Below are 26,569 nucleotides of genomic sequence, written 5' to 3' on the forward strand. Positions count from 1 at the left end.
AGAGAGGCATTAATCAAGTCAAGATGATTAATCCAGATAAGCAGGAAAAATGTGTAAAAGGAATAAAGAAACCACCAATACAGCCTGAAAAACTAGCATTATAATCCTGGTAGAAGGCTGAAAGAGAGGTTGGGGGTAAAACACTGGGTGAATGAGGTTTGGACAAAAAAAAGAAATCATTGCCTGCTATTTGATTTCGCCTTTGTTCAAGGAAATAAAACTCTGTACTTTCTTTGTAAATAAAATGGAACTATATCAAAGCAAAACCCTATCCTGAGGATGAATTCTCTTTCCAGCTGAGAAGAAAACAGCACACAAACCCGGCAAACTGTTTAAAAACTCAGGTAAAAATGGATTAATACCATGTGAGGAGGCGCATCCAGTTTTCAAGAAAGGGAATTGTGAGGTGGAATTCCCACTGAACCAAAATAGAATCAATGAAGGAGGTATCTCTCAGAAATAGTAATTGGTAAAAAGAGATGAAAACAAGACCAGATGAAATTAAAAGAAGACTTAAATCAGCTGGAGGCTTTTCAAAATTAATTAAAGTAGTGGCTGGAAAATTTCCAGAGCAGTCTAAGAGATGACATGCAGGCAGAGATGAAATCTCTGCTTGAGCCACAAACACAGAGTATCCAGGCAGATTAGGAAGCCCTGTGGCAAAACAGATCAATGAGATGACTGACAACACAACTCCTGCAGGCTAAAAAGTTTCCAAAGAAATAGGTAAGCCAGGAAAGTTGGAACTAACTTGGCACTCTCTGACTTAGAGGAGCTGTGCCAAGAATATAAGGAGCTGGACAAGGAAACCAGAGGGACACAGACAACTGTAGAAGGCTGATGCCAGGAAGTGGTCTTACACCATAAGAAAAGCCAGAGTAAGACTCTTGCCTTTTTTTTTTTTATCATTATTTTTACAACACATAAAAAAAATTGTTTGAACACCATTTGAAAATGACTATACGGGAGTTTAGACTATCTCCACCTCAAAGACTCATCAAGCTCATTTCAGGTCAACAGGAAAACCCAAATGAATAGAAATGTGTACAGAAAACACTGAGTCTGGTGGACAGCTCTAGTGGCCCAAGTTAGATGGTACTGAAGAAAAACACCTGCTCTTCTTCCTCACCTTACCAAAAAGGACAATCTTCCAAGATGCAGTCACTAGTGAGATAACTGAAATGGGTCCCCCTCCAGTTCCGCAGTGGTACTAGGCATGGATCTGCTCATCAGCAATAAGAATTCTGAACAAGATGAGCTTGGAAAAAACACCATCGCTGTTTTACAAAAAAGCTTTGCCCAGTGCGGGAAAGAGAAGACGCTGAGTTGACCATTATCTTTGTTCAGATCTGGGCAACCTGAAAGCAGTAAATGGGAATTTGATTGCTGAGTGTCTAATAGCACTTGCACAAAAATCCTGGGCACTGGATCAGCGTAGCAGGCTTTAGAGGGGCCTGCCAATAAAACTAGAAAAAAAGATTCTCCAAAACTAAATAATCTGTTTGGTCTTAAATAGAGATAATGGATGTGACCAGATGAACATGTAGGCAACAGAGATGAGGAGCAGCAGATACTGCAGAGCAGTGTTAGACCTCAGGAACTGGGTTCCTTTGGAAGAAGCTTCCTCCAGACACATCTGCAGCCTTCTCCCCACCAACAGGCATTTGGTCCATTGGACCACTGAACAGTTGGTCTAAAGTAAAACCTACGAAGTACTGTGACATTCTAGAAATCCATTCCTAGTGTGCCACACTGCTTGCTAAGGTAGACATAGTCACTGGCAGGTGGAAGAATCTGATGCAAGTTTAAGGGAAACTAGTTTTAGAAACTGAGTGTCTGGAATTTGAGCATGAAATCTAGATAGTCAAGACAAATCAGGAGTGGTTTGGATCTCATTACAGCTATCAGCTGTGTCGTAAATGCCAAAATGAATGCTATGTAGACAACTGTTTTCTAGAAATCAGCTTGAAATTCCTACAGGGGTGGAAACAATTGTAACAGTATCTAGTAAATATTGCCATAGAAGGGGATGACAAGCTCTAAGAGTTTCTGTTGGACTTGCTAAAGCATGACATTGTGCATTTAGACAAAGAATAGCAGAATAGTCCCATGTCTCTCTGGAGTCAGTCCCTCTTCTCACTATCAGTGACAAAACTGCTTCACTGAGCACATGAAGGAGGAAAAAAAGCACCACAGCTCAGCAACAGCTGGTATTAAGTGGAGGAGGGAGAGGGAGGAGAACCACTGAGAAGATGTATCAGGAATGAATAATTGAATCTTTAAACAATCCCTGGTGGCAGCACCATGGGCTGTATAATCTACAGAAAACTGTATTCAAGTAAACACCAAAGGATTCTGCCCTGACTGGAGTTCATACTCTATTTTCCATAGCAAGTTCAGGTTTCCCTGTTTTAACTTAAAACAGGTACTATAAGGTGAAAAATGGATGTAAACTTTGCTCCTGCATCTGGATGTAAACCACAACAACTCCAAGCCACGGCTTTTGACTTGTATGATGGACCTACCACATTTCAGAAGTTATGGACACTGTGTTCTGTAAGGAGTTAATCTCTCCTGGTTTGTTTATTATACCTGGTTGATACCCTTGGCCACGTAAAAAGCTTGGGGTGGGAACCAGCACATTGACATGTGATCTGTAGGAAGTTTATGAAAAGTGGATGATGGACCAAATCTGACATAGGCAGATTGTTATGCTGACAGAAATCATCAACGTAAATATAAGAAACAAACTTTTCTATGGGACCTAATAGAAGAAACAATAAAAGAATATCACATTAAAAATGGACACTCTTGAGAAGGAGCTGAACCATGGTTGCCAGATGGCTTCCGTGGAGATGTTTACAGCATATCTGGTGGGGAGATGGAGTGAACTTTCACTGATGGATAACTGGGAGGAGAAATAGCTAGAAAGAGCAGAAGGAAAGTGAAGGCTCTCCACTCACAAATAGCACGAAGAAAGAAAGTCAAGAAAGAGACCTTTTGAGTGCAAAGTTGGAATGAAGACAATTGGATCACAGAACAAAGAAATAACATTTCAGTTCTAATCTGTGTCTGTGCAAACACATTGCTTAGCTGTTCAAATTGCAAGGGGAGAAGAACAAAATATATCCTTCATACTATGTTTGTATGATTAATTCTGATTTGTGTGTCAGCAGTGTGTTCTTTAAAGGCCTCCTTTGAAAATGAGAACATAAGTTTTTGCAACATGCAAAGGTGCAGTTACAGGTAAAAACAAACAAAATATACAAATATGCAAAAATATACAATTTAAAAACCTGGGCCTTAGGAATCATAAAATATCACCACAGAACAGCTAACATGGTATTTGATTTTGCATGTTTAAAAACAAATTTTCAAGTATCGTGCCTGTTATACTGAATCCACCTGCCAAAGGAAAAAAATCAGTCTCCTCAATTGTGTTTAATTACCAGGCAGTGTCGACAAGAATCTTAAATTACTTGAAAATTTAAGCCAGACTAACAGCTCAACTGACTTCAAGCTGAAAGCATTTGGTCTGCACTTCTAAAAACCAGTCCCAAGATATCTCGGACTGAGCATCTAAATATCCAAGCACCCCGAATCAAACAAACTTTTTGAAAGCATCCCTATTCCTCATCGGAAACAGCAGAAAATCGTGACATGAAAAGCGTCTTCAACAGGTATGAGTTAACACCTCCTAATCACAGAGCAAGTGATGAAGATGATTTCAGGCAATGCAAAGCTCCTAAAATACAATGGCACTTCTGTAATTTTTACACAGATATTCTTTATCTTCAGAACAAATGCTTCTAAATTCATAATACAAACCAAAAAAATAAAAACATACGTTTGTGTTGATAAGCTCCAGCTGGCCTCCTCCCCAGACAGCTTCAGCAAGCTTTCAGGCACATTTTTACACTTATAAAGGAATAGCTAGTGCAGCACATCTCTCATGCCACCACACACACCTAGCCTGGCAGTGTGTGTGTTCCCAAATCTGAGAGCCGCCTGAGCACGCAAAAAACAAGCATGCAAAGTAAGCTCGTATTTGTGTATTAGTAACTACTGCCTTTAGCCCTAGTCCTGCAAAAATTTATGCACCTACTTAACTTTATGCAGCAGGGTCTTAACTTGGCCTTTACCTCAGCTACCTGTGGCAGGGAAAATGCGTAAGCATTTTGGAGAACTGGGGCATGTGAGAAGTAGGCTTCAATGGAAAAATTCACAGCACATAATGTTAGGTCTTTTTTGATCTGGAGAATGACAATGAATTCTGCCTACACCCTTAAGAAGGCCAGGCCCTCTGAAAATCATCCAATCCTTGGCAGCAGTTTAATTACAGAGACCCAGTCTGAAGTTTGGCACTAAAATGTGAACACTTTGGCCTGAGATTTTCAATATAATTTCCAGATCAACTATTTCTTAGCTTGCCATATACATAAATGTTCTCCTTCCCCTCTACTATGCCCTGGTGAGACCACACCTGGAATATTGTGTCCAGTTCTGGGCCCCTCAGTTCCAGAAGGACAGGGAACTGCTGGAGAGAGTCCAGCACAGAGACACAAAGGTGATGAAGGGAGTGGAGCATCTCCTGTGTGAGGAAAGGCTGAGGGAGCTGGGGCTGTTTAGCTTGGAGAAGCGGAGACTGAGGGGTGACCTCATTAATGTTTATAAATATGTAAAGGGTGAGTGTCATGAGGATGGAGCCAGGCTCTTCTTGGTGACAATTAATTGTAAGACAAAGGGCAATGGGAATAAATTGGAACATGGGAGGTTCCATTTAAATTTGAGGCGAAACTTCTTCTCAGTGACGGAAACAGAGCCTGGAACAGGCTGTCCAGGGGGGTTGTGGAGTCTCCTTCTCTGGAGACATTCAAACCCACCTGGACACCTTCCTGTGTAACCTCATCTGGGTGTTCCTGCTCTGGCAGGCAGATCGGACTAGATGATCTTTTGAGGTCCCTTCCAATCCGTGAAATACTATGATTCTGTGATACTAGATTTTAAAAAGACACTTGAACTAAGGTTTTTCTAGCTATTGTGACTCTAGCACAACAGATTTTTATACACCTTACATTTCTGGAAGCACAGGAAAACATTTGACTTGTAACATAAATTCAGTTTTCAAAGAGATGTTTAACTTACCTGCCAGAAGTCAGCGACAGTAGCCGGGAGAGGGCCCTGGGTGGCAACATATGCTGGATTTCGGGGGTCATGGTCCATCTGGACGGAATAAGGAGAGAGAACACACACTGGTTTTATTTAAAAGAAAATCCCTTGCTGTTTTAGAAACAGAAAGTACGTGAGAGCAGAAACAAGGGACTTCCTAAAGGACTGTCACATCCCTCCATCCTTTACTGGCAAGTAAAGAATTTTATTTCTATTTATAAGCTCAGAGGAGAACTTTTTCCACAAAAGGCTGATGCTACTAGATGAGTATCAGCACACATGATGAACAATGTCCTGTGTCTTCAATATGCAGTGAAAGATCATTTATGGCAGTTGACAAAAGCATTTACTTGAGAGATCAGTACTTGTGGTTTCATAGCAACCTAGGAGCCATTTGAAACATTTTTCTACATGGAGTGCTAAGAATGCTCCACACATCTAAATATGTTCTCCAATTCCACCATGCCAGTCAAGGGCACATGTAACTAAAAAACAGCAAAAATGGGGAACAAATTTAGTTTCTGGCTTTTTCTGGTTAGCTGATTTATCTAAATGCATGGATTTGGCATCAATAGAGGAAGTTCTGCTTAAAGACCTTAATTATTACATTTAATTCAAGGAGCAGAAAATTCACTGAGCAGAAAAAATAAAGAATCTGAGAAACAAAGCCATCAAGAGTAAATAGGATTAGTGTGTTACAATGAATGTTTTTGAACTGATGGGTGGTTTTCTTGGTTCTAAATCTTAGGACCCATTCTGCTGAAAAAGAAGATCTGCTGATGGGATTAACAAACAAACAAACTCATTCTAACCCTGGACTGGGCAAGACAAAACTTTGAAAATAAAGAAAAGAGCCCCAGTTCAGCTCTCAGATGCGTGAGTGTGACTCAGTGACACTGAAGTTGACGAGAGTTAACTTGTACCCATGTAGCTGAAGGCAGAATTTGTCTCAATACACGATTCTCTTCCATAAGTAAAGTCCTGAATAAGAATGAATGTGAGTCACATTTGCATTAACAGGCATCTACTGAATTTATTCATAGCCTATCAAAATTTTCAGTGATGGTACATGTCAGCGTAAAAGGCACCTCATAATTATGTGCAACATAAAAGAGGGAAGAACCGTAAAAGAACAGATGTAAGTTATTCTAACAGAACAACAATATGATGCATGTTGCAAAAAGGAAGAGAACACTTTTATGTTTTTAATTTTCTGATGTATAATTAAGCTGGACTTAATATTAAAATTCTCCATGACAACACAACACAGGTAGAATGAAGTCACTGAATCCATTTAGAATAAAAGCTTACTTCTGATTCACCACCCATAGTTATAAAAAACCTTGACTAGGATGGCTATAATACCATCATTTTATTCTGAGCTTCATTGAGATGCTTTGCTTATCAGCAAATAACTCCTCACAACAGGCAATTACTCACAACAAATTTCAACCTTGCTTCCTTCGCCTTTTGACAAAAGCAATTCTGATAGCCGGACATTTACTACTGTGGGTATTTTCAGATCAGGGAAAAACTTGCTTTCTTCAGAAAGCAGTATTAGCAGAAAAACCTTAGGAACCATTTCAAAATGGGCAACTATTTTTTCTGTAAGAACTGAGACACTGAACTAAGCAGAGCTAAAAACAACAGCAAATGTGATTAAGCAAAGTCAGGCTTATTTTTTTGTATCCTCCATTATGGCTGAATTAATTTCTGTTGTTTTGTTTTGAATCCCACAGAGATGCATAGCATTTAATCACGTGCTTAAATGTTTTCCTATGCTGGAACTAAAAATTTTAGCTTAGAAAAATTGACCTGCACCAAAGAGAACTTGCTGCTCCCAGTGGAAACTGTTGTAAGCTGCATCCACTTTAAAACAATGTCACTTGTCCAACAGCCAAGAGCCTAACTTGGAAATGGAATCCCCAGTGAATACACCCATCTTTAGAAAGATAATAATTTACTTTGAATTTCTTCTTAAACTAAATTCTTTTGTATATAGACATGCCAGAAAACAAAGGCAGGAGAAATCAAGGATGATGCAAATAGCGCTGTCATGGAGGAAATACTTCTCAACATTCGACTGATAAATCAGGAACAGGCCAATCTTGGCATTTCAGCATTAATCAACTTCTGTCACAAAGGTGCTGTTGGAACGTGGCAAACATTACAATAAGCACAGTGTAGTGAAGTGTATCAGCAGTTTAACAATAATTCAAAAGACAATTACAATTATTACATTCCAAGCACATTGTGTTGCACAGAAAACAATTATGAGCAGAAACTCTTCTTGCTAGGAGCAAATAGAAGATGGCAGAAAGCCATATCACACTATTAAATGATCTTTAACTGAACAAAAATAAGAACAAAGATTAAACTAATTAAATGAAATTCCTGGTTTCATCCATTTTCTATTATATGTACTGTTTTAAAGGCCACATAGAAAACTGTGAAAAATCACTACTCTGGTCACATTCAGTTTGACATGAGTAGATGACTGCAAGGGATGGTTCTTGAATGTTTTTGTTTTGTTCTTTTTATTCTCTCAAGGTCACCAAGAACACCAAGGGCATCTTAATCTATCAAAGTTAACAAAAGTTTGAATAAAGAAATGAAGTCAGTAATGGGTTTTAAACTAACTAATCAAAGATCAAGTAAAAGGCTTTTTTTTTATGTCAGTAGTCATTACCTTCTTTCAAGAAGCCCTCAGATTTCTCACTTCATGAAAATAAAACAGAAAATGTATTCTCCAGAGAAGACGGAGAACAGCAGGCTCCATACTATCAAGTATTAAAACAAAAATTGACTGTTTGCTAGCATTTTACATCAGAACAACCTTCAGGAATCACTCTAATAGTAACTGCTCAAAATGAGCAACATTTTTCCCTCTGTGCCCCTATCAAAGCACAAAGTTCACGAGACTCACATCAGAACTGGATCGAACAGCCATTTTGGAGAAAGAAAAAGCTGCAATTATTACAACTGTTCTGCTATGGTGGAATTCTCATTTTCTGCTGCAGTACAACAAAGGCAGGTCTGCTGATAATGCTTCAATTTATTTTTTCCATGATTTTGTATTAGGGAAAGAAAGGGATCAAGGATTACTGTAACTGACCATGCAATTGAATGTGGTGATTTCTGTCGCTACCCCTGTGAAAAGAAAATGGAAACAAAAAGGGGGAGCCTTCAGACTTACTGTTGGAAAAGAAATACTTCAGAAAACCGAACCACAAAGTCCCTATATGTTAAACTGGTTAGTGGCATGACTTGTGGTTTTCTATAGGACTTTGTAAAGAAAGCTGACTTACAGCACCTTAATGTAGGAAAATATTGAAAGAACATATATCACAATTAGTTGCATCATTGTTAAATTAAAATCAGACCACAATTCCACCTTTGCTTTACTAGAGAATAAAAGCTACTCCTTTAGCTTTTCCTGCAAGAGTTCTACTATCCAGTTGCCTTATCTTTGCCTTACTTTGCAAGGATTCCCTGAAGAAGTCTGAATTTTGTTGAGTTTTTAGATAGAGATCATGCTGCTGTTTGATTTTACTGATAATGCTGATGAAATACAGCAAAATCAATACATTCTGGGAGTAAATCCTCAAATGTATTGTATTTGGACTTGAGAGTGGTACATGTAGATGCTTGTTAAGCAGTCATCTAAAACTATAAACTGAAGTAAAGGAGTCAATAGGCAACAAGGACCATTTTGAAATCTCCTGGAAATGATACTCCAGTTCATTGCTGTCCTTTACCTTCCCCCTCAGCTTGTCAGATCCATACTTCCCACAAAGAAAGAAACTGGGTGAGATGTGGTCTCAGTCACACCATATTTGCCTTGATCTAAATCCTTTGAGTCCAGCTGAAATATTCCTAAACCATATGAGATCAGAATGAGATCTAGTGTAGAATAAATATAGTGGAAAAAAAGTTGAATGCCTTAAAAATTTGTTTGGATCCAAGCTACTAGGTAGTTTCCAGATTTGTTGTGTTTATAATACCAATAAAATCTACTTTTATACATGTATTTGTTACACAGAGTATACAGAGTCACTAAAGAAAAATATATTTGTTTTTGTAAAAGAAGGTGTATCCAGTAAATGCAGATGAACTTTGCAATCACATTCACCTCAGCATTAAAATTAAAAAGGTAGACTAGCCCTCATCTTCATGTTTGAATTAAAATTTAAAACAATTTTTAAATCCTTCCTTTAAAACCCCTAATGGAATGAAAGAAGTAAATCTGGTTGTGACTGCCATTATGATTTTCAGAGTCTATTCTTGGTGATGAAATTTGTATGCTGTGTTTGAACAAACTGTCATGCTAATGACATTCCTCAGTCTGGTGTCTTCAATAATAAGCAAACTGAGTTTTTAAATGTACTTGATGGGATTTTTTTCTCTCTCAGACACCATATGAGGAAAAACAGAATTCCTATTTACTTTCATGACCTCTGATTTAAAAGCAAAGATTGCACATTATTTACTACTGGATGATTTTCCCGAAATTTAATGAGGACTAAGTACAAATATGACAGATGTAATTATCACAGTTTTATTCTGCACAGTCAGGGTCTCCTTGTGCTGTAATTGCAAGCCTTTCATTCAGCTGCTGATAGCAGAGTTATTATCATAGTACTTTATGTTATTTCAGAGAGGAGGGAACAGATTTCTACCCCACTTTTACCCTGCAAATTCTCCCAAGGACTCATTTTGCCTGGCCTCACACTACAGTGAAATTAAAGACCATGGGGAAGAACTTGGACTAAATCTCTGCTGACTCTCCTCACCCACTCGCAGCTATGGGGAGGCCATCAATCTATCCCCAGTTTTCACAACATATTGGAAAGAAAGGAGGTCTTGAGGGGGGTACCGTTCTTTGAAAGGATGTGGGCAGGTGGCCAGTGCATTGTCTAGCACGGGATTTTTTTACGGTGTGCTGCTGCACTCATTTAGACTTAACTTAAGGTTGAGTGAGCCCCAGCTGGAGACTGGACCACTGACCCAGAAGCTGGAGATACCCAGTGACATGTACACGACTGGAAGCCTCCCCTTCCAAAGCTCAAATATAATTACTTTATTTTACACTCTTCCCTCACCAGACATCTCACACGTGTAGGGAGGAAAAATCCTCTTCTAGTCAGTTCAGACAGTACTGATCCTGTGCTATTAATGCCCATCTTGCAGCTCACTACAATGCTCACTCCTAACCCAAGCACTGCAAGACACAAATGCATCAGAAACATCCCTGTATTGACATGATAATTGCTGAGGTTATTTAAGTTGAAAGGCAGCAGTCTGAAGGAAAGAAATGGAAGGATTTTTGCAAGAGCGAATGAAGGCAGACTTACTGGTAGTCCACATCCACTGTACACTTAAAAAGACATTGATTAAATGTGTGTCTGCTAACAGAAAAGGGCTCAAATAAACGGCAGTAGTAGCAGCATGTATGTCCAGCTCAGGCTGCAACAGCTGTACAGACACAATAAATATTGCTTCTGCAATATTTACTTGATACTTCGAGGGCCCAGTATAACAGTCCAGTAGGCTTCCAAAGTGGAGAGAACAGAGGCTCCTACATTCTACTAATTATACAAAAACTATACCAGATTAACAAACACATTTACACTAACCTGAATATATTTAATGTGTTCTGAAATGAAACAGTTTGCAGGGAATCTTTCCAAACTACGGGCTTGCAAAGTAGTGATTTCCTCCTACCAACGTTCCACTGCATCAGCTTCAGGAAACACACATTTTAACTACTGCTTTCAAAATAGCAAAATGACTATTGACTTAGTGAAATGAACTCAAAAAAACATCAGGAGCATCTCTTTCCTTGGAGTAATGGGTCATCTACACAAATGTGGGCTGTGGCACTTCTTCCCACACAGCAGAGTCCCTGTCCTACCATGAAGAAGAGGAACTCAAGAGGAACTCTTGGCAGCTTTTCATGGCTATGCAAGATACTGGATGCTTGTCCCAATTCAATGAAACACTTGTGCACCTACTTATCTCTGGGCATAGAAATATTTGTGTAAGAGATACAGAGACAACCATCAGAATTTTTGCTTCATCAGTGTGACTTGTTTCATTGAACAAAACTCTTTAGTCTGGGAAAGCTAGAAAAAAAGTAATATCTTCTAACCTTGTAGAAGAAAATACCCTTATTAAGTGCTGTATGAGAGGGCAAAATTACAACTCCCTGTAAAACCACAAGAGTAAAAGCTGTGGAAGCAGAGAGCTTCTGCCTGCATTAGCTTTGGATATTCTCACAAAGCAAATCTCTTCCCAGTTGTATCAATGGGGTATCTTGGTCTTGACTCTCTACCTCCAACACTACCTAATTTAATACTTTCCAGCATAATTAAGGGAACAGTTACACTATAATCCAGAATTAGAATCGCAACAGGCATATACACGCAAGAATTTACCCTTCCCCAAGCAAATTTGCGTACTAAAAACAGTTAAGCTGCATCTACACAGACTTTTGGGCAGGTTGCAAAAGCCCATCTTGTTTTTTTGGTACACAGTATCCGTACTACTGCCAACACTGAACCTGGTTTAGCACTGTCTACAGATGCTGTAATTTCACTTCTGCACCGTGCTGTAGCCATGCAAATTACAACCAAACTCTTACAAGAACACAATATCACACTTCCAGTTAACACCTCCCACTCCTCTGCTTGTCACAAAACCTCTCAGGTTCTACTATCAAATTAAGGCTTGACCAAACATAACTCACTGAATGCTCCCTGAAGACGGACAAACAGCGCTGAAGCCCTGGAGCTGGACCTCTGTGCATGACTTTACAAGCAAGAAATATATTCCTTGGAGTGCCAGGTTACTCTGATCTCCTGATCCTGGGGCCAGCTAGAGCTTGGTCTAGTCAGAGACATACTTAAAAGTATTCTAAAACCTGCTCTAATCTGCGTGCATCCACTCCGTCTTCTAAAACGGCAGCTGGCAAGCCCTGCAGCATGCAGGTGCTTTGGTTTACCCTCCACCAGAAGTCAAAGACAAAATCATCCTGAAGACTTTTTCTGGGGGTTCTGTGTATTTCTTAACTCTTTGAATAAAACATTCGGTCGAAGCAATAAAGTTTTTGAACTCTGCAGGAAGCAACAAGAACAAACCTCAGAGAAGAGTTTCTATGTAGTTGTGAGTTTTTTTAAGAAAAAATGTCAACAACATTGGAAGGAAGCAGCCTTTAATTTCATGCTGTTGCAAATTGTCAGCTGCCTTGCCCACACAAAGTGATTTTACTGGGGGAGTGATACTCTCCAGGAAAATAAGACAGTAATGGCTCACTGCAGTGAGATCTAATTCTCCATCATAAGTTCTTTCTTATAGTTTCTCTGTAATAACTTTTTAGTGCCCAATTAACGTGAACAAGAACCATGAGCAAAAGTGACTCCAATACTAGCAGTCTCATGGCAGTCACGGACACAGTGCCTTTTTCCCCCTTAAAGTGGCCAGGAAGGCCAATGGCATCCTGGGGTGTATCAGAAGGGGTGTGGTTAGTAGGTCAGAGAGGTTCTCCTGCCCCTCTACTCTGCCCTGGTGAGACCACACCTGGAATATTGTGTCCAGTTCTGGGCCCCTCAGTTCCAGAAGGACAGGGAACTGCTGGAGAGAGTCCAGCGCAGGGCAACAAAGATGCTGAAGGGAGTGGAGCATCTCCTGTGTGAGGAAAGGCTGAGGGAGCTGGGTCTCTAGCTTGGAGAAGAGGAGACTGAGGGGTGACCTTATTAATGTTTACAGATATATAAAGGGTGAGTGTCAGGAGGATGGGGCCAGGCTCTTCTCGGTGACAACCAATGATAGGACAAGGGGTAATGGGTTCAAACTGGAACACAAAAGGTTCCACTTAAATTTGAGAAGAAACTTCTTCTCAGTGAGGGTAACAGACACTGGAACAGGCTGCCCAGGGAGGTTGTGGAGTCTCCTTCTCTGCAGACATTCAAACCCGCCTGGACACCTTCCTGTGTAACCTCATCTGGGTGTTCCTGCTCCAGCAGGGGGATTGGACTGGATGAGCTTTTGAGGTCCCTTCCAATCCCTGACATTCTGTGATTCTGTGAAAATGGATACAACACTTCCACTGAGATGCTATGGCAGGGCAATGCTACTGGTTCTGTCATACCTGTTTCGTGTCTCAAGACAGAGACCTTTTCTCTCTATCACCTTTCGCATACAATAAAGAATTCATATTCAGCTTACGGAGGGTGACAAAGGGCAGCTGGGCCATGTTGGAGCATTTGGAGGCAAAAATTGGATTGACCTATTTTGCAGTTTGAATGAATACACAAGTGGTAAGGGATCATGTCCTTGCTTTCAAAACAGCAAGCTCTGAGAAGGACCAGGACAGGTACAGAAACACCAAGCTATATATCTGTAGGGCAAAAGAGGAAGAAAGGAAAGAGGAAATATTACTTGCTGATGCAGAAGAAATTCAGAAGCCTGTGGAGCTCAGCTCCCCATGGTCGCAGAAACCATTTCTCCTGGCTAGTAGGACAAAGGAAAAAAGAGCAAGCAAGTTTTACCTTCTCAGAGAAGAAAAACCTCTGCTAAGCGTTGAACTTTATAACCTGTAACTTAATAATATCAAGTACAGAAAACCTGACAGTATTACAAGGTAGAATGATGACCATCTAGTGACTTTGTTTTCTTGGTACACAAACTTGAAGGGTATCGCATGCACACACAGAAGATTTAATTCTCTTCAATTTGAAAGGACAGCCTGAGGCATCAGAGTCGTGAGGTGCTCACATCCTGAGGTTGCACAACCTGAGTGAAGTGCCGCAAGTTAGCATATTTTAACAATAAGGAAAGACACGGACTGACTATGTGGATTATTTCTCATAAATTACGGTACTTACAATTGGGCTAGCATTGATGTAGTCAGAACTGTCATGGCTATTTTCACCTTTCAGACATATCCTGGAATGATCATCTGCAAAGGAGAAAATAAAATAAAGTTTCTATACAAGTATTCTACCCATTTTAAGTTAAAAAATTCCTAAGTCAGATTAATGTGAATTTCAAGACAGGCAAACAGTAAATATCAGAAAGGATATTTTCTCCTGATTCCCAACCTAGCATAGCCTTGAGACAGCCACAGCATCACTGCCTGACACAGGAATGAAGCACTAAGATATTCCAGAGGCTGACTATCAGAAAGCGTGTCTTCATGAGATGTGCCAGAATGTGCTGCAGCCTCTCATAGGACAAAGGGGAACCTCTGTTGCTCAAGGAGTTTAAGATTTAAACTAGGCAAATTACTAGAAAAGAAACAATATTATAGAAAACACTCCAGTGTTTCAGGGTCTGGGGAGAAGGAAGCTGATGGACTTTGTCCATCTGGCTTCTCTATAAAATAAACAGCTGGAACACTGAAGTACAGATGAGAGCTGGACAATAAGTTAATCTGTCCTGATCAAAAAGCAGCTCTGTGTGGTGCTGCTCTGCTGACGTGGGGAGACGAAATCACTTGGAGATGATCGTGAGCAAGAGAAAATGCCGATAACAACTGCACCTGTAGTACAACTGGAGCACGTGTAGATGTTTTATACTGCTGGTAATGTAGCCAGTTCAGACACCACTAGTGAAGAAAAGAGCAGTTCTGGACACAGAAGACTTACTCATGTTTGCCCATTGTCAAGATTCTTTTATCACCTTTAAACTTGTGTTTTTCTTAGTGCTAGATCAATTAGTTCTAGAGCTGGTACACCCCAAACTCTAGTGTTTTGTTTTGTTTTTTACTTCAGGATATATGTAATGGATGGGTTTTATTTGTCTGTGTTTCGACAGTGACAATGCAGATGTCTGCATCTCTTCCAGTCATCTAGACTCACTTTCTGCTAAGAGAAAAGAAATATTTCTATGTCATGAGTCATCTCATCCTGATTTAGCTGTCTCAAACAGGCCAAATTGCACTCGAGAAGTGCCTGTTCCTTCCCATTGACTAAAGAAAGAAAGACCAGACTGCATGCAGATAATTTATGCAAGAGATGTTTAAGTTTTTACATATGGATCTCAAACAACTTGTACCTGATACACAGCCAGTACAATTTATACTTCGCAGAAAACCTACACTGCACAGTATATTGTGGTGAGAGGTCATGGAGATGCCCTTTCTATAACCATGTGAAAATGGATACTGTGGTTTTGAAAGGATCTTTCCACCAATTATTTAAATAGACAACAGAAGAGTACAGGAACACACCCACTCCCCCTTTGTACTTTGTCTAGTGGCCTGTGACATCACTCTTAATAGCAGAATTACAAGCTGGCTTTTTAAACTATTAAGTACCAATCATTATTTTAACAATAAGGAAAAATAAATGAGTTATCAAACATTTTAAGTACCGCACAAGAAAGCAGAGACACAGGTTTTGGGCACTGCTGAGGTGTACTCAGCAGTAATGTCATGGCAGTTCAATACGTGAGACAGACAAAGGTGTGCTCGTACGAGTGTGTTTATAGTTGCTCAATCTCACCAGCAATATTTAACCCACCAACGTGAGCAACCTTCTCCTGGAATAAGATAAGAGGTGAACAAATCACATCAAATGAATGAAAAGTCATTCTTTGCTATTCACATAAAATTATTTCCTCTGGTAAGGCTTCAACACAATAGAAGGATGAAGAAGATGAGAAAGGAAACATGTTCATGCACAATATTCACTTCCAGCTTACTTTGAAACCACTGCACAGAAAATACGGAAAATAAAAATGAACTTGTGACATGTGAGATCTTGGGGCTACCCAAGGTTTTTTAAAGAAAGGCTTACAATAAGCATTGTCACAGAGTGTTTGAAGAACTACAGCTCTGAAACCTTTTGGCTATGCAAGAGATGACAGGCAGGGTAAATGCACTAAATGTGGTCTCTCACGTATCTGAAGCTAAGTAAGCACTAAGGAAAAGCCTCGTCCATTGGACAGCAAAAGTGTTTGAACTAATCACCAAAGAAAATGTGTGAAATGTTTTCAAACGGATGAGGGAGAGAGAGCAGACAGTGATTCATCAGTATTTAGCAAACAGATGTCAGTGTGACTCTCCAATAAAAGTCAAATGGCAGATCAGTAACTTCAGGATATATACATACATATATATATATATATTTTTTTTTTAAAAAAAACCCCAAAACATAATGTTTTAAGCAGACCCTCTGATTTAGTGTGCTATTTTATTATCCTGCTGTCTTGGGAGTGTTTAACAGAGGGTGAGATATGTTAACTCTTGGGTAGGGAAAAGGTGGTGAGACTTTGTATTTGCACTCAGAAAAAGTGTGCAAAAAAGGTTGTACACGTGTTTTCTGTGTATATCAAGAGTTTGCACCCATGTGTGCTTCAATTGCAGCATCAAGCGTTCATATTGACAATGAACAGATTGTGCTTGTCTATGCCTGTTATCACCTCAAAGCTTCGAGGAACTAGCATAATAGCTCTTCAGAAACAGGCAGAAAAAGAAAAAGAAGAAAAAAAATATGCCACGGACACTAGTTTGTTATGTTAACAAAAAGCAACAATGGAGAAAATGCTGAATGTACAGGAGGGTTTTTTTTGTAAACTGCATATTGATTATGTTAGAAGCAAAAGAAGCAGGAAATAAAAGGAAGGAAGGGGATGACAAAAAAGGAAAATGCATAAGATCAATCTAAAAAGTGAGAAAGAAAGATGAAGAAATAGGAGAGTAGAGAGAAAGTGTAAAGGAAGTGAGAGAAAAGACAAATGCTGTTACTAGCTACTGCAATCTGGTCAAGCTACGACTAGTCATCATTTCGAATATCTACAATAGCTACTGCTGAATGCTGAACTACAGTGCATTTGCTATCGCTCCAGAGAAGCCAGGGCTGAAAGAAAAGCAAAATGTATAGATGGATATGTGTGGCAGATGCAAGCTTCCTAAGGAAGGCTAGTACTAACTTATAATTGAGGAGAAGGATAACACAATGTTGTATTTTATATGTATATAAAACATAAAGTATAAAATATAAAGGATAGAGGATACAAGACAGAACAAAGAAAACACACACGAGTGTGCAGTATATAGAAACTCAATTTATAGACTGAGAAACCTAACTTTTGGAGTCTACTTACAGATATCTTCTAGGTTACAGTTAACGGGGTTTAATTTACGTGGCTAAACATGGACATGTCACACCATTTGAGAAACTGTAGATGAGACATTGTATAAGGATAACAGGTATGACACAAGGCCTAAAGATTTGTACCCTATCAGACCAGCACCTGAAGCTCAGACAGCATATATGAAGCCATCCTAAAGCTATTAATTTCACTGGAAACCAACTACCAACTTTTGGCCATTGCATAAATCTCTTGTCCCACCGCAGTGACCAGCTCTTTGCTAATTAAATATGAGAAGAAACTTCTTCTCAGTGAGGCTGCCAGAGTCCTGGAACAGGCTGCCCAGGGGGGTTGTGGAGTCTCCTTCTCTGGAGACATTCAAACCCGCCTGGACACCTTCCTGTGTAACCTCATCTGGGTGTTCCTGCTCCAGCGGGGGGATTGGACTGGATGAGCTTTCAAGGTCCATTCCAACCTCTGACATTTTGTGATTCTGTGATTCATTAATCACAGGGCTGCTGTGAGATAAACAGAAGCCTCTGAGATGACACGCCACTGTACTATTGGTTGCTGTTTAAATAATTCACATAGATGTGATGTTTTGCTCTCAACTCAGTCGTTTAAACACGGGAATCCAGTGCCATTTGAGATGTGTGAAGTATTCAAGGTACCCACACAGAGCTAGTCAGTAAACATGGGCTCTATGGGAGACCTATACCCTCCTGGGTGCTGGCCTGAGTATCCTTGGGACACCTCAGATATCAGTGGAAACCTACACTGATGCATTGAATCAAGTTATCTAGGCATGATTCTGTGAAATTGTAGATTAGGATGCAAGTGTCCTCATGTAGCTGCCTCCATGCAAACCAGGTGTTGTTCACAGAATCACAGAATGTTAGGGATCGGAATGGACCTCGAAAGATCTACTCCAAACCCCCCACCAGAGCAAATGAAGATCTATGAATGAAGATCGATTACTTTTGTTGTTTTTCAGAGGGGCATTGAAAGCTTGAAAAAATAAGACTCACATCTTACCTAATTCCTTCCATCTTCTGTTTCCTTTTAGCCAGATACTTCTGAAGGAACAGAATCAACAAACGAAGGCTGGAAACAAGGAATATGGATGCCTTTGGGTTGTCTGAATCCAGGCATCACAGAGCAGAGTGAATCTCCCAACAATTAACCTGGCACATTCTGCCTGGATCATCATCCTTTTCCTTCTTGATTTAGACTGATTTTTTTTTTCCATACAAAGCACTACACAGAACTAAACTGAGGTAAGAAAGTGAAGAACCACGGAGTAGCAAATGTGGAGGAGTCTGAAGATTGTGAAGAACCGTAAGTTGTTGATTATAATTATTTTGCCCCACAGGTATCTGCACAAAACGGAACTCTTAGATCTGAATTCTGAAATCAAATTCATTTATTCCAGAGCACTACTTGTACATGCATTATTAATACGGACAACGCACACACGCAGAGCAAGTACCCTCTGCTCAGGTGTTCCCATCCTTGGTGCACATCCCCTGGCTGTGCTCTGACTGCACACTCTGCCCTCAAATGCTTTGCTGTCCTTTGGAGGAAAGTCAAAACACAGAGGTAAGCAGGTTGCTTTAATATATACCATGACCCATAGACGCAGCTACAGTAGACAGGTTTTGACAGATGTTCACTGCAAGAAGTTTTTTGCCAAATGTTTAAAATACCAATACGTATCTATGGTATACATAAATAACAACATACAGTACTAACCCTATTAAGATGATTTTATTTTGCAGAGATGCAAGAAGAAAAAGTATGGACATAACAAACTGAGCTACTCATGTGTTCATACAGAAAAGAAAAGTTATCCCATTGTCCTAAATTACAGCAATCAGCTTTTTGTTTGGACAAAAGGATGCAGTTTTGTTAATCTAGAATGTCCAAATTGCTTCAATGGTCAGAATTTTTCAAACTAGGAAGTTCTTAAGTGCAGCGTCAAGGCTTTTTACTACCAGGGACTTTAAAAAGCTGTTTTTAAATAGATAAGATAGGTATAAGAGTAAGATATGATAAAATTGTGATATTAAAGATAATGTTAAGCTAGAAATTACATCAGATATGTAATGAGCAAATAATAATATCATATTATTTTAAGACTGGTTAAGAAAGGAAAATACAAAGACAACATGATACTCTTTGAAGCCTTCCCAAGATGAAATCTTCTACATGAATTGGCAATCTTGTTCCACCTTGTCAAGGTGCTTATGAATATAAAAGGGGTAAGGAAATGCTAACAAGGCATTATTCTCTGAGAATACACTGAATGTAGCATAACAACTTTGCAGCATATCAAAAGCATATCAGCTTTCGTTCTTAATTTATTATGAGACAAATCTGTGACTTCTTGCTATAATTTCAATGTCAAACATAGTCAAAAAAAAGTGGGCAAACTGGGCTCTCTCTCATATCAGTCTAATCTTAGAGACTACAATAACCATCATCTTATCAAAATTTAATATTGTTTAAACTCTATGCCACACTGTCAACCCATCATTAAAGTAGTTTTAAGGATATAACATGACAGCTGTCTACCAGTAGTCAGCAACTTCTGAAAGTGTGGTCAGGTCATCTTGTTCAATTCAGTCAAAAAGTAAAGTTCCCAGTGCACTAATAGCTATAACAGAAGTTCCCACATTGTAGCAAAGCCAAAAAACAGCATTTCCCTCCTGCAAAAGTACTAAGGGATTTTAAATGTGCTAAAATACTTCTAATTAAAGCTTCAGATAAATTGCAGCCACCCTGTCCATGTCCAAATGCCTTCCCAGGTAGTACCGATTCAGTCTAGGCTCAGCGATGGGAAGAACAGGAATAACAATCTGCTGTGGAACAAGCAATGGCAGAGACTCATCAGCTGAAGTCTGATCAGCTCAGGCTGATTCATCCACATGGTACCATATGATGACAACAATCTCAGCTCTGCAAATAGTCCAGATCACTAGTGTGGCATGACACTCAAACTAAAAACCTCCACTCTTTAGTACTGCCATAGCTATGTTACTTCTGGATTCAGAGTTAGGACAGTTGAGTCACAGTATCACACAGTATCACAGTATGTTTGGGATTGGAAGGGACCTCAAAAGATCATCTAGTCCAATCCCCCTGCTGGAGCAGGAACGCCTAGGTGAGGTCGCACAGGAACATGTCCAGATGGGTTTGAATGTCTCCAGAGAAGGAGACTCCACAACCTCCCTGGGCAGCCTGTTCCAGGCTCTGTCACCCTTACTGAGAAGTAGTTTCTTCTCAAATTGAAGTGGAACCTCTTGTGTTCCAGCTTGATCCCATTACCCCTTGTCCTATCATTGTTTGCCACCCAGAAGAGTCAGAGGGTCTCTATATTACTGCTGGTTGTATCACGCAGACACATGTCCCATATGGGCTGAATAACCATTAGCAGCTTCTGGCAACACCTGTAGCTCCCATGCTGTCTCCAAGGCAGCAACCAGAAACAATCTGGCTTAATTTATGAGCAGGGACTTAGAACACCTTAAGATGGTCTGGCTCTAAATTCACATTGAAAAGAACACTTTAAGCAGGAAGATTAACTTGGATCAATACACATTATCATGGAGCAATTTTCACTTCCTATCATGTTTGTTAAATGCTATTTTTTCAGGATGGAAAAGAGCACAGAAGTCTTGCACTCCTTTAATTTTCAGGGTGACTCCTTCAAAAGTTTTCAGCAGACCTGATTCCAAAACACATGGAAGTCAGTAAACTGTTGCTGTTGCCCCAAAAAGCTTTTAACCAGCACCATATTTACTCAGGAGAATTCATCTTGCCAAACTAGTGAACTCCTCTCCTAAGCAGCAAAGTATGGCAAAAAGAACCACTACATAAACAAGAGAGCCAAAGTCTGCTGAAGCAAATATGCAAGGACTGATGGGCTCAGTTAAATTATCATGTACTTCTAAAGAATCTTTACTCTAAATTTGGCTCTGACATTTACTTAATGTGTTGCCTGTCATTTCCCCATTTCTAAAGGAGGAATGGTACTTTACTCAAGACTCTCATAGGGAAAATTAATATTTTCAGGGCACTTTAAAAATTAAAATAGCTATATATGTTTGCCAAGCTACCCATCTGGATTGTGGGCACACTGAGAGCATTTTTGTTGCTGTGGATTGTGCATATATTCTCAGTTTCACGGTTTTTTCATTGGTTGCTTAATAAAATGTGTGGCCATAGATTACTAACGTAATCTATGAGATACATATATTTGCATAGGAAAAATATGTTGCTTTTATTTCAGGCTTAGAAAGGTGGCTTCTTACAGGAAAGAGCAGGAAAGAGCATATTCTAGGAATACAAACACTGGCTGTTTTTTTTCTTTTTATCCTAAGCCTAGCAGAGAGAGAAGCCAGTTTGCAGGCTTATCCACTGAAGCCTAAAGGGGCTTGTTCAGTACAGCTGAGTATCTGCTAAACAGATCATCTAGCTCTGATTATAGACTGCTGGTATTGTTGTTGGATGGACATGATACCAACTTGTCTAAACACACGCCAAACTTCTTTCTGTTGAATGGCTACAGATGCCACTCTTGTACAGAAAGTATATTCCAGCATTGAAAAGCACTCTGGCTATTGAATTTCATGAGACGGTACAGCTGCAGCAGCAGTGCTATGTGACAGAGTTGTGTATTTTTGTAACATATATGCAACTTATAAGGAGATAAACAGTGTCCGATATGACAACAGGACATGCACCAAGCCCATAGTCACAGCTATAAGTTTTCTAGTACACACATATGCTACTCTGTATTCTGTTCTCCTGTCATCTGTAGCTTTGAAACCACTGTGCAAAGGATATTGAGAAAAGGATGAAGAACTTAAAATGTAATAATCCAAATTAAAGTGTACATACATGGTACTACAGCCTGTGAGCGATTCTTCTGCATGTTTTCCTCCTGCAGTGCGATATTGGTGGCATTGGGTTCAGCCTGATAAGCACACAGAGCTTCCCACTCCTTCTCCAAACGATTCTTGTTTTTCAGATGATCTTCCATGTAGGACTGGAAATAAAGAATACTTTAATAAGCATTGATTTATCCAAGCTCAAAGGTAAGCTAAAATAATGTATTTCAGGATGAAAAGCAGAATGGGAAGACTTAACGTATAATTCAGGGCTTTCTCAAATAAGAACTTGCTCACAACTCATTTCCAGCTTTCCAAATTGTCAAAAGCTCAGATACTTTGACTTTATCCTAACAGAAGGGAAGAAGTCAGGAGTGAAAAATCAGAGTACGGGAATCCTGAGCTTTGGAGACAAATCACACTCAGTTTCACAGCTAATTCATTCACTTAACAGAGTCAACTTCGAGTTTATTTGTGCTACACAGAACAAGAACACTAAGATGTACCAGTGCTAACAGAAATGTTTGAAAGCCCCAGCTACTGAGCTTCAGGAGAAAACTATTTCTTCTTCAGTACCTAGAAAGTGTAATCCCAAATGCCTCTTTCATCAGGCAACGAAAAAAGAAACAAAAGTCCATTGATAAAAATTAATGACTACAACAACAGTTCATATCAAACCAAAGGCTTTTACAGATAAAGTTCAAGCACATATGCAAGTCACAACAACGATACAGCTGTTAAGGAGAATTAAAAAATTGCCAGACTGAAGCAACAGGTCATTAGGAACTTGTCCTGCACAGGGACTGGCACAGAGAGGGTCCTGAACTGAGAAGTTGTTAATTAATATTAATATACATTGTTAAAGATTGTACCTGGCATTCAATAAAGTCAACTGTGTTAGGAGAAACATCACCAAAGAAAAATGAACTGGCTGTGGCAGGAATGACAGCCCGCCAGAGTATATTGGTGCAGGTCTTAAGTTTTTGCAGATCTCCCAAGGCCAGAGACTCAGTACACCAGTGGATCAGGAATTCAGTTCCAAAGGTTTGCCAAAAGTGAACTAAAACCCTGTTCCTTCATCCCATGGACCTGAAGATATCCAGGTAGATGAGGGGAAGAGAGCAGGAAGGGGAAAACTGGAAAACCAGAAATCTTTCCTTCCCCTTAACATGAAAATTAAGAAAGTGATCACCTCATACTGTCAGCCTACTTACAGAGCTAATTTGGCTTTCAGAGCCTGTATTCTCTTCCTACAATAGGCAACAGAATAAACTCACATTACACCCAGTCTGTATTTGTAAACTGAACTCCGTACTAACTTTACAAGGTAGGTTGAAGTTAACATCCTTAAACAGATTAAAAAAGGGACAGACTGTTTAGTGGACAGGCTCAGGTTCTGGAGGGGATCAGGAGCAGAGCTGTGGTTGCACCTGGCCCAAACCTCAGTCAATGCAGCTCCTGCTGGAGCACTCACTGATACAGCCCCATCTGTAGCAACACTTGTCTAGAAAACGCTCCTGGAAAGGATTCACTGAAAATTATAAAAAGCAGTTTAATTGCTTAGAAAACCTTTTCCGTAGACAATCTCTCTCTCTCGTGCCCTCTCGGCAGGTTTAGCAGAAGGTGCAAAAAGCTTGCAGCTTGTCTTCTGCCAAATGGGAGCTCTGCTAAAGCTGTCGCTCCACCGCACCCCCAACCCCCCCGGCAGGCAGGGTGCTGCTCTCTCTTGCAGCTAGAACGGGTTTTCGGTTACAAAAGAGCCCCTGACACACAGCTTTGTTTTGTGCAGGGTTTGTCAGCTGTGTGTGTCTTTACGCAAGATTTGTAAATCAAACCTGTTACTGAAAAGCAATTCAAGAAGCGATGCTTCCAGAAAGGATATCTTTAAGGATATAGAAATAGATCGCTTTAGAAGAAAGGTTTCTAAAGGAGGTAAAAAATAGTGGTGGCCTAGATACAATCAAAACACCTGCTATGTGATTGCTTCTTTTCTGTAACGAAGGAAAAAAGCATCGCAGTGGACAGAGCTGTGACCTGACGGATGGGGAGCTGGGAGAGCCGCGCGTGTTAGGGGAGTGGGTCAGCTAACGTGTTTCCAGCCTTAACCTGCAAGTTAATGGGAGGAAAGTATCTTCTGGTAGCTTCTTTGTCCTTGCAAAAGACTGTTGCTACTGGGGAAATGAGGGAGGCTAAAGATCCCGTTATTTTCTCCGAATAAACCTGTGCCTGAACACGTACACTGAACACAATAAAAGCAAAAAAACCCCAATGATAATTCATCCTAAGTAGAGAATAGTTGGTATATAAGAATTTTTATGAAGCAAAGGAAAAAAAAAATCAGCAAAATCTTCCAATACGACTGAGGCAAGACCCCTGGCCTCAGAGAGGCTCTTTAGCATGCAGCAGGCAGGGACTGGGCAGTCGAGGACCAGCCTGTAGCATCTTCCCATTTTAAACCATAATTTTATAGTCTGATTCATTTTGACGTGCCCATCACCAATATCCCGTAGACTTCAGGGACATTTAATGCAGATCTACAGATCTGTCAATGCTGAATCTCTCCAAAATACTCAGATCCACAAAGCTGTGGGAAAAGGGCCGTGAACATTTGATTCCTAAGGCAGGGCTGTATGTAGCAAGGAGCTTCTTGTTGGCTGCAACTTGTCTATTTGATGATTTCAAGGACTGTATTTTAAAAAGATTTTAAATTTTATTTTTAAATCATCAAATGTGACACAGTTAAGATAATTTGATTGCTTTCAGTGCACATGAATTTTTAAATAACTCATCTCTCTTTAAAAAGGAACACGCTTTTTATTTTTACCTTCCTTTTTCAAGGCATCCTGAGTGCAAAGAGAAATTAATGTTCAAATGAAAACACACTGAAATCTTTAACCAGACAACCATTTCTTGTGTAATATCAACACCTGCATTGCATGGATCAGATTCACAGGGCACTTCCTGACAGACCTTGAAAAGGTGTTTGACTATTTGAACAGACCCATGGAAGGTTCTGCACAATGTGAACACCTGCTTTACGCACATTTATAAAAGCTACCAGGAAGGAAGCTTGTTTTAAAACATTCAGAAGTCACACAATTCCCTCAGAGTTGAATAATCTTTCATTTACAGTCCTTCAGAGCCCCTACTCTCATCCCCATTTTGTTAAAGAGAAGCTTCGTGATTCTGAAACACCCTCTTGGGAGGTGCTGGATGTACATTAAATTGAGTGGAACTTCTGATATTTTAAAGATTGTACTCAAATCTACTCCTTAATTAGGATGTTTTCATGAGGCATTCTGCAGTGTTTGCCTGGTACAAAAGGAATTCATTACCAACGTGTCAAACATGCACATGATTTTCCTTGTCCCAGAGCAGCAGGTAAAATAAATAGAGGTTGTCACCACTGTTATTGTAACGCTTCTCAAAGCCTGACAGAAAAGGCAGAGGTCTGGTCTCACCAATATGTCCACATTAAGACAAATCCTGTAAACCCAAGTATATGCTATTATATAAACAAACACTGCTTGGCCAGACCTCCTGATGTACCTTAAATTTCATTGTCTTAATCTTCCTTCCACAGGGCCCCACCTGCAAGGACTCTTGCACGGATGATACTCGTTACCAAACTTTATGGGAACGAGGGGGATGAATCAACATTATGTGGAGAGATGTTGTAAACATCTATTATTATTGTATGAGACATGGCAGTTGTAAGGCAAAAGATGAACTTTCAGCCAGAGGATTAAAAACTGTCCCAGGGACAATGAATCTCTGGCAAAAAGAACCAAGGCCAGTGGCAAATATTAAGACAGAGTCAACGTGCCTGAACACCAGAACACGCTGCCCAAGGAAGTGGTGGGGTCACCATCCCTGGCAGTTTTTAAAAGACGTATAGATGAGGCTCTCAGGGACATGGTTTAGTGCTAGATTTAGGTTATGGTTGCACTCCATGATCTAAAAGGTCTCTTTCAACCAAAATGATTCTATGGTTCTAAAGACAGAGCAGAGTGGCCTGCCTTGGCTTTGGTAAAGCTTCCTGGGTGCTTGGTTGATGTTCTAACATGGTGTCAAAACGCATTGCTTTTCTTTTCTCTTTACTCAAGGGGAGGCATCCAGTGCATGCTCTGTGACTAAATTAAGGTTAACAAATATAACTATTAAATTCTAATTCTCTGGTCAATCTCCAAATACCTTCTTCAGAGATAGTATGGTTTGCATCTGTCAAGATATTTGTTTTAAAACCACCTGTTTTATTAGCTGATATTCAGCTATTAAGAAAAGCAATTATTTTTGACAACATACTTCCAATACGTACTTGATTAGACACTCTTCTCACAGCTGAGGATGTCTCTCTTAATAAAAAGATGGGCAACTGTTAAACTGACAGACCTCGACAGGTCTAATCGAAT

General features: G+C 39.8%; 1 protein-coding gene across 3 annotated transcripts in view; it reads right to left on the reverse strand.

Annotated features, from left to right (window-relative positions):
• The window catches only part of PTPRN2 (protein tyrosine phosphatase receptor type N2), a 647,850-nt gene that overhangs the window by 39,387 nt on the left and 581,894 nt on the right, over positions 1–26,569 (reverse strand). For all 3 annotated transcript variants that reach the window (XM_065050472.1, XM_065050473.1, XM_065050471.1), the window contains 3 exons: positions 22,168–22,315; positions 14,055–14,128; positions 5,146–5,223 (listed from right to left, as the gene is read on the reverse strand). In XM_065050472.1, the coding sequence (XP_064906544.1) occupies positions 5,146–5,223; positions 14,055–14,128; positions 22,168–22,315 (300 nt within the window). The remainder of the gene's footprint in view (positions 1–5,145; positions 5,224–14,054; positions 14,129–22,167; positions 22,316–26,569) is intronic.

The sequence above is a fragment of the Columba livia genome, chromosome 2 (assembly GCF_036013475.1).
Source record: "Columba livia isolate bColLiv1 breed racing homer chromosome 2, bColLiv1.pat.W.v2, whole genome shotgun sequence".
In the NCBI taxonomy this organism is placed as follows: Eukaryota; Metazoa; Chordata; class Aves; order Columbiformes; family Columbidae; genus Columba; species Columba livia.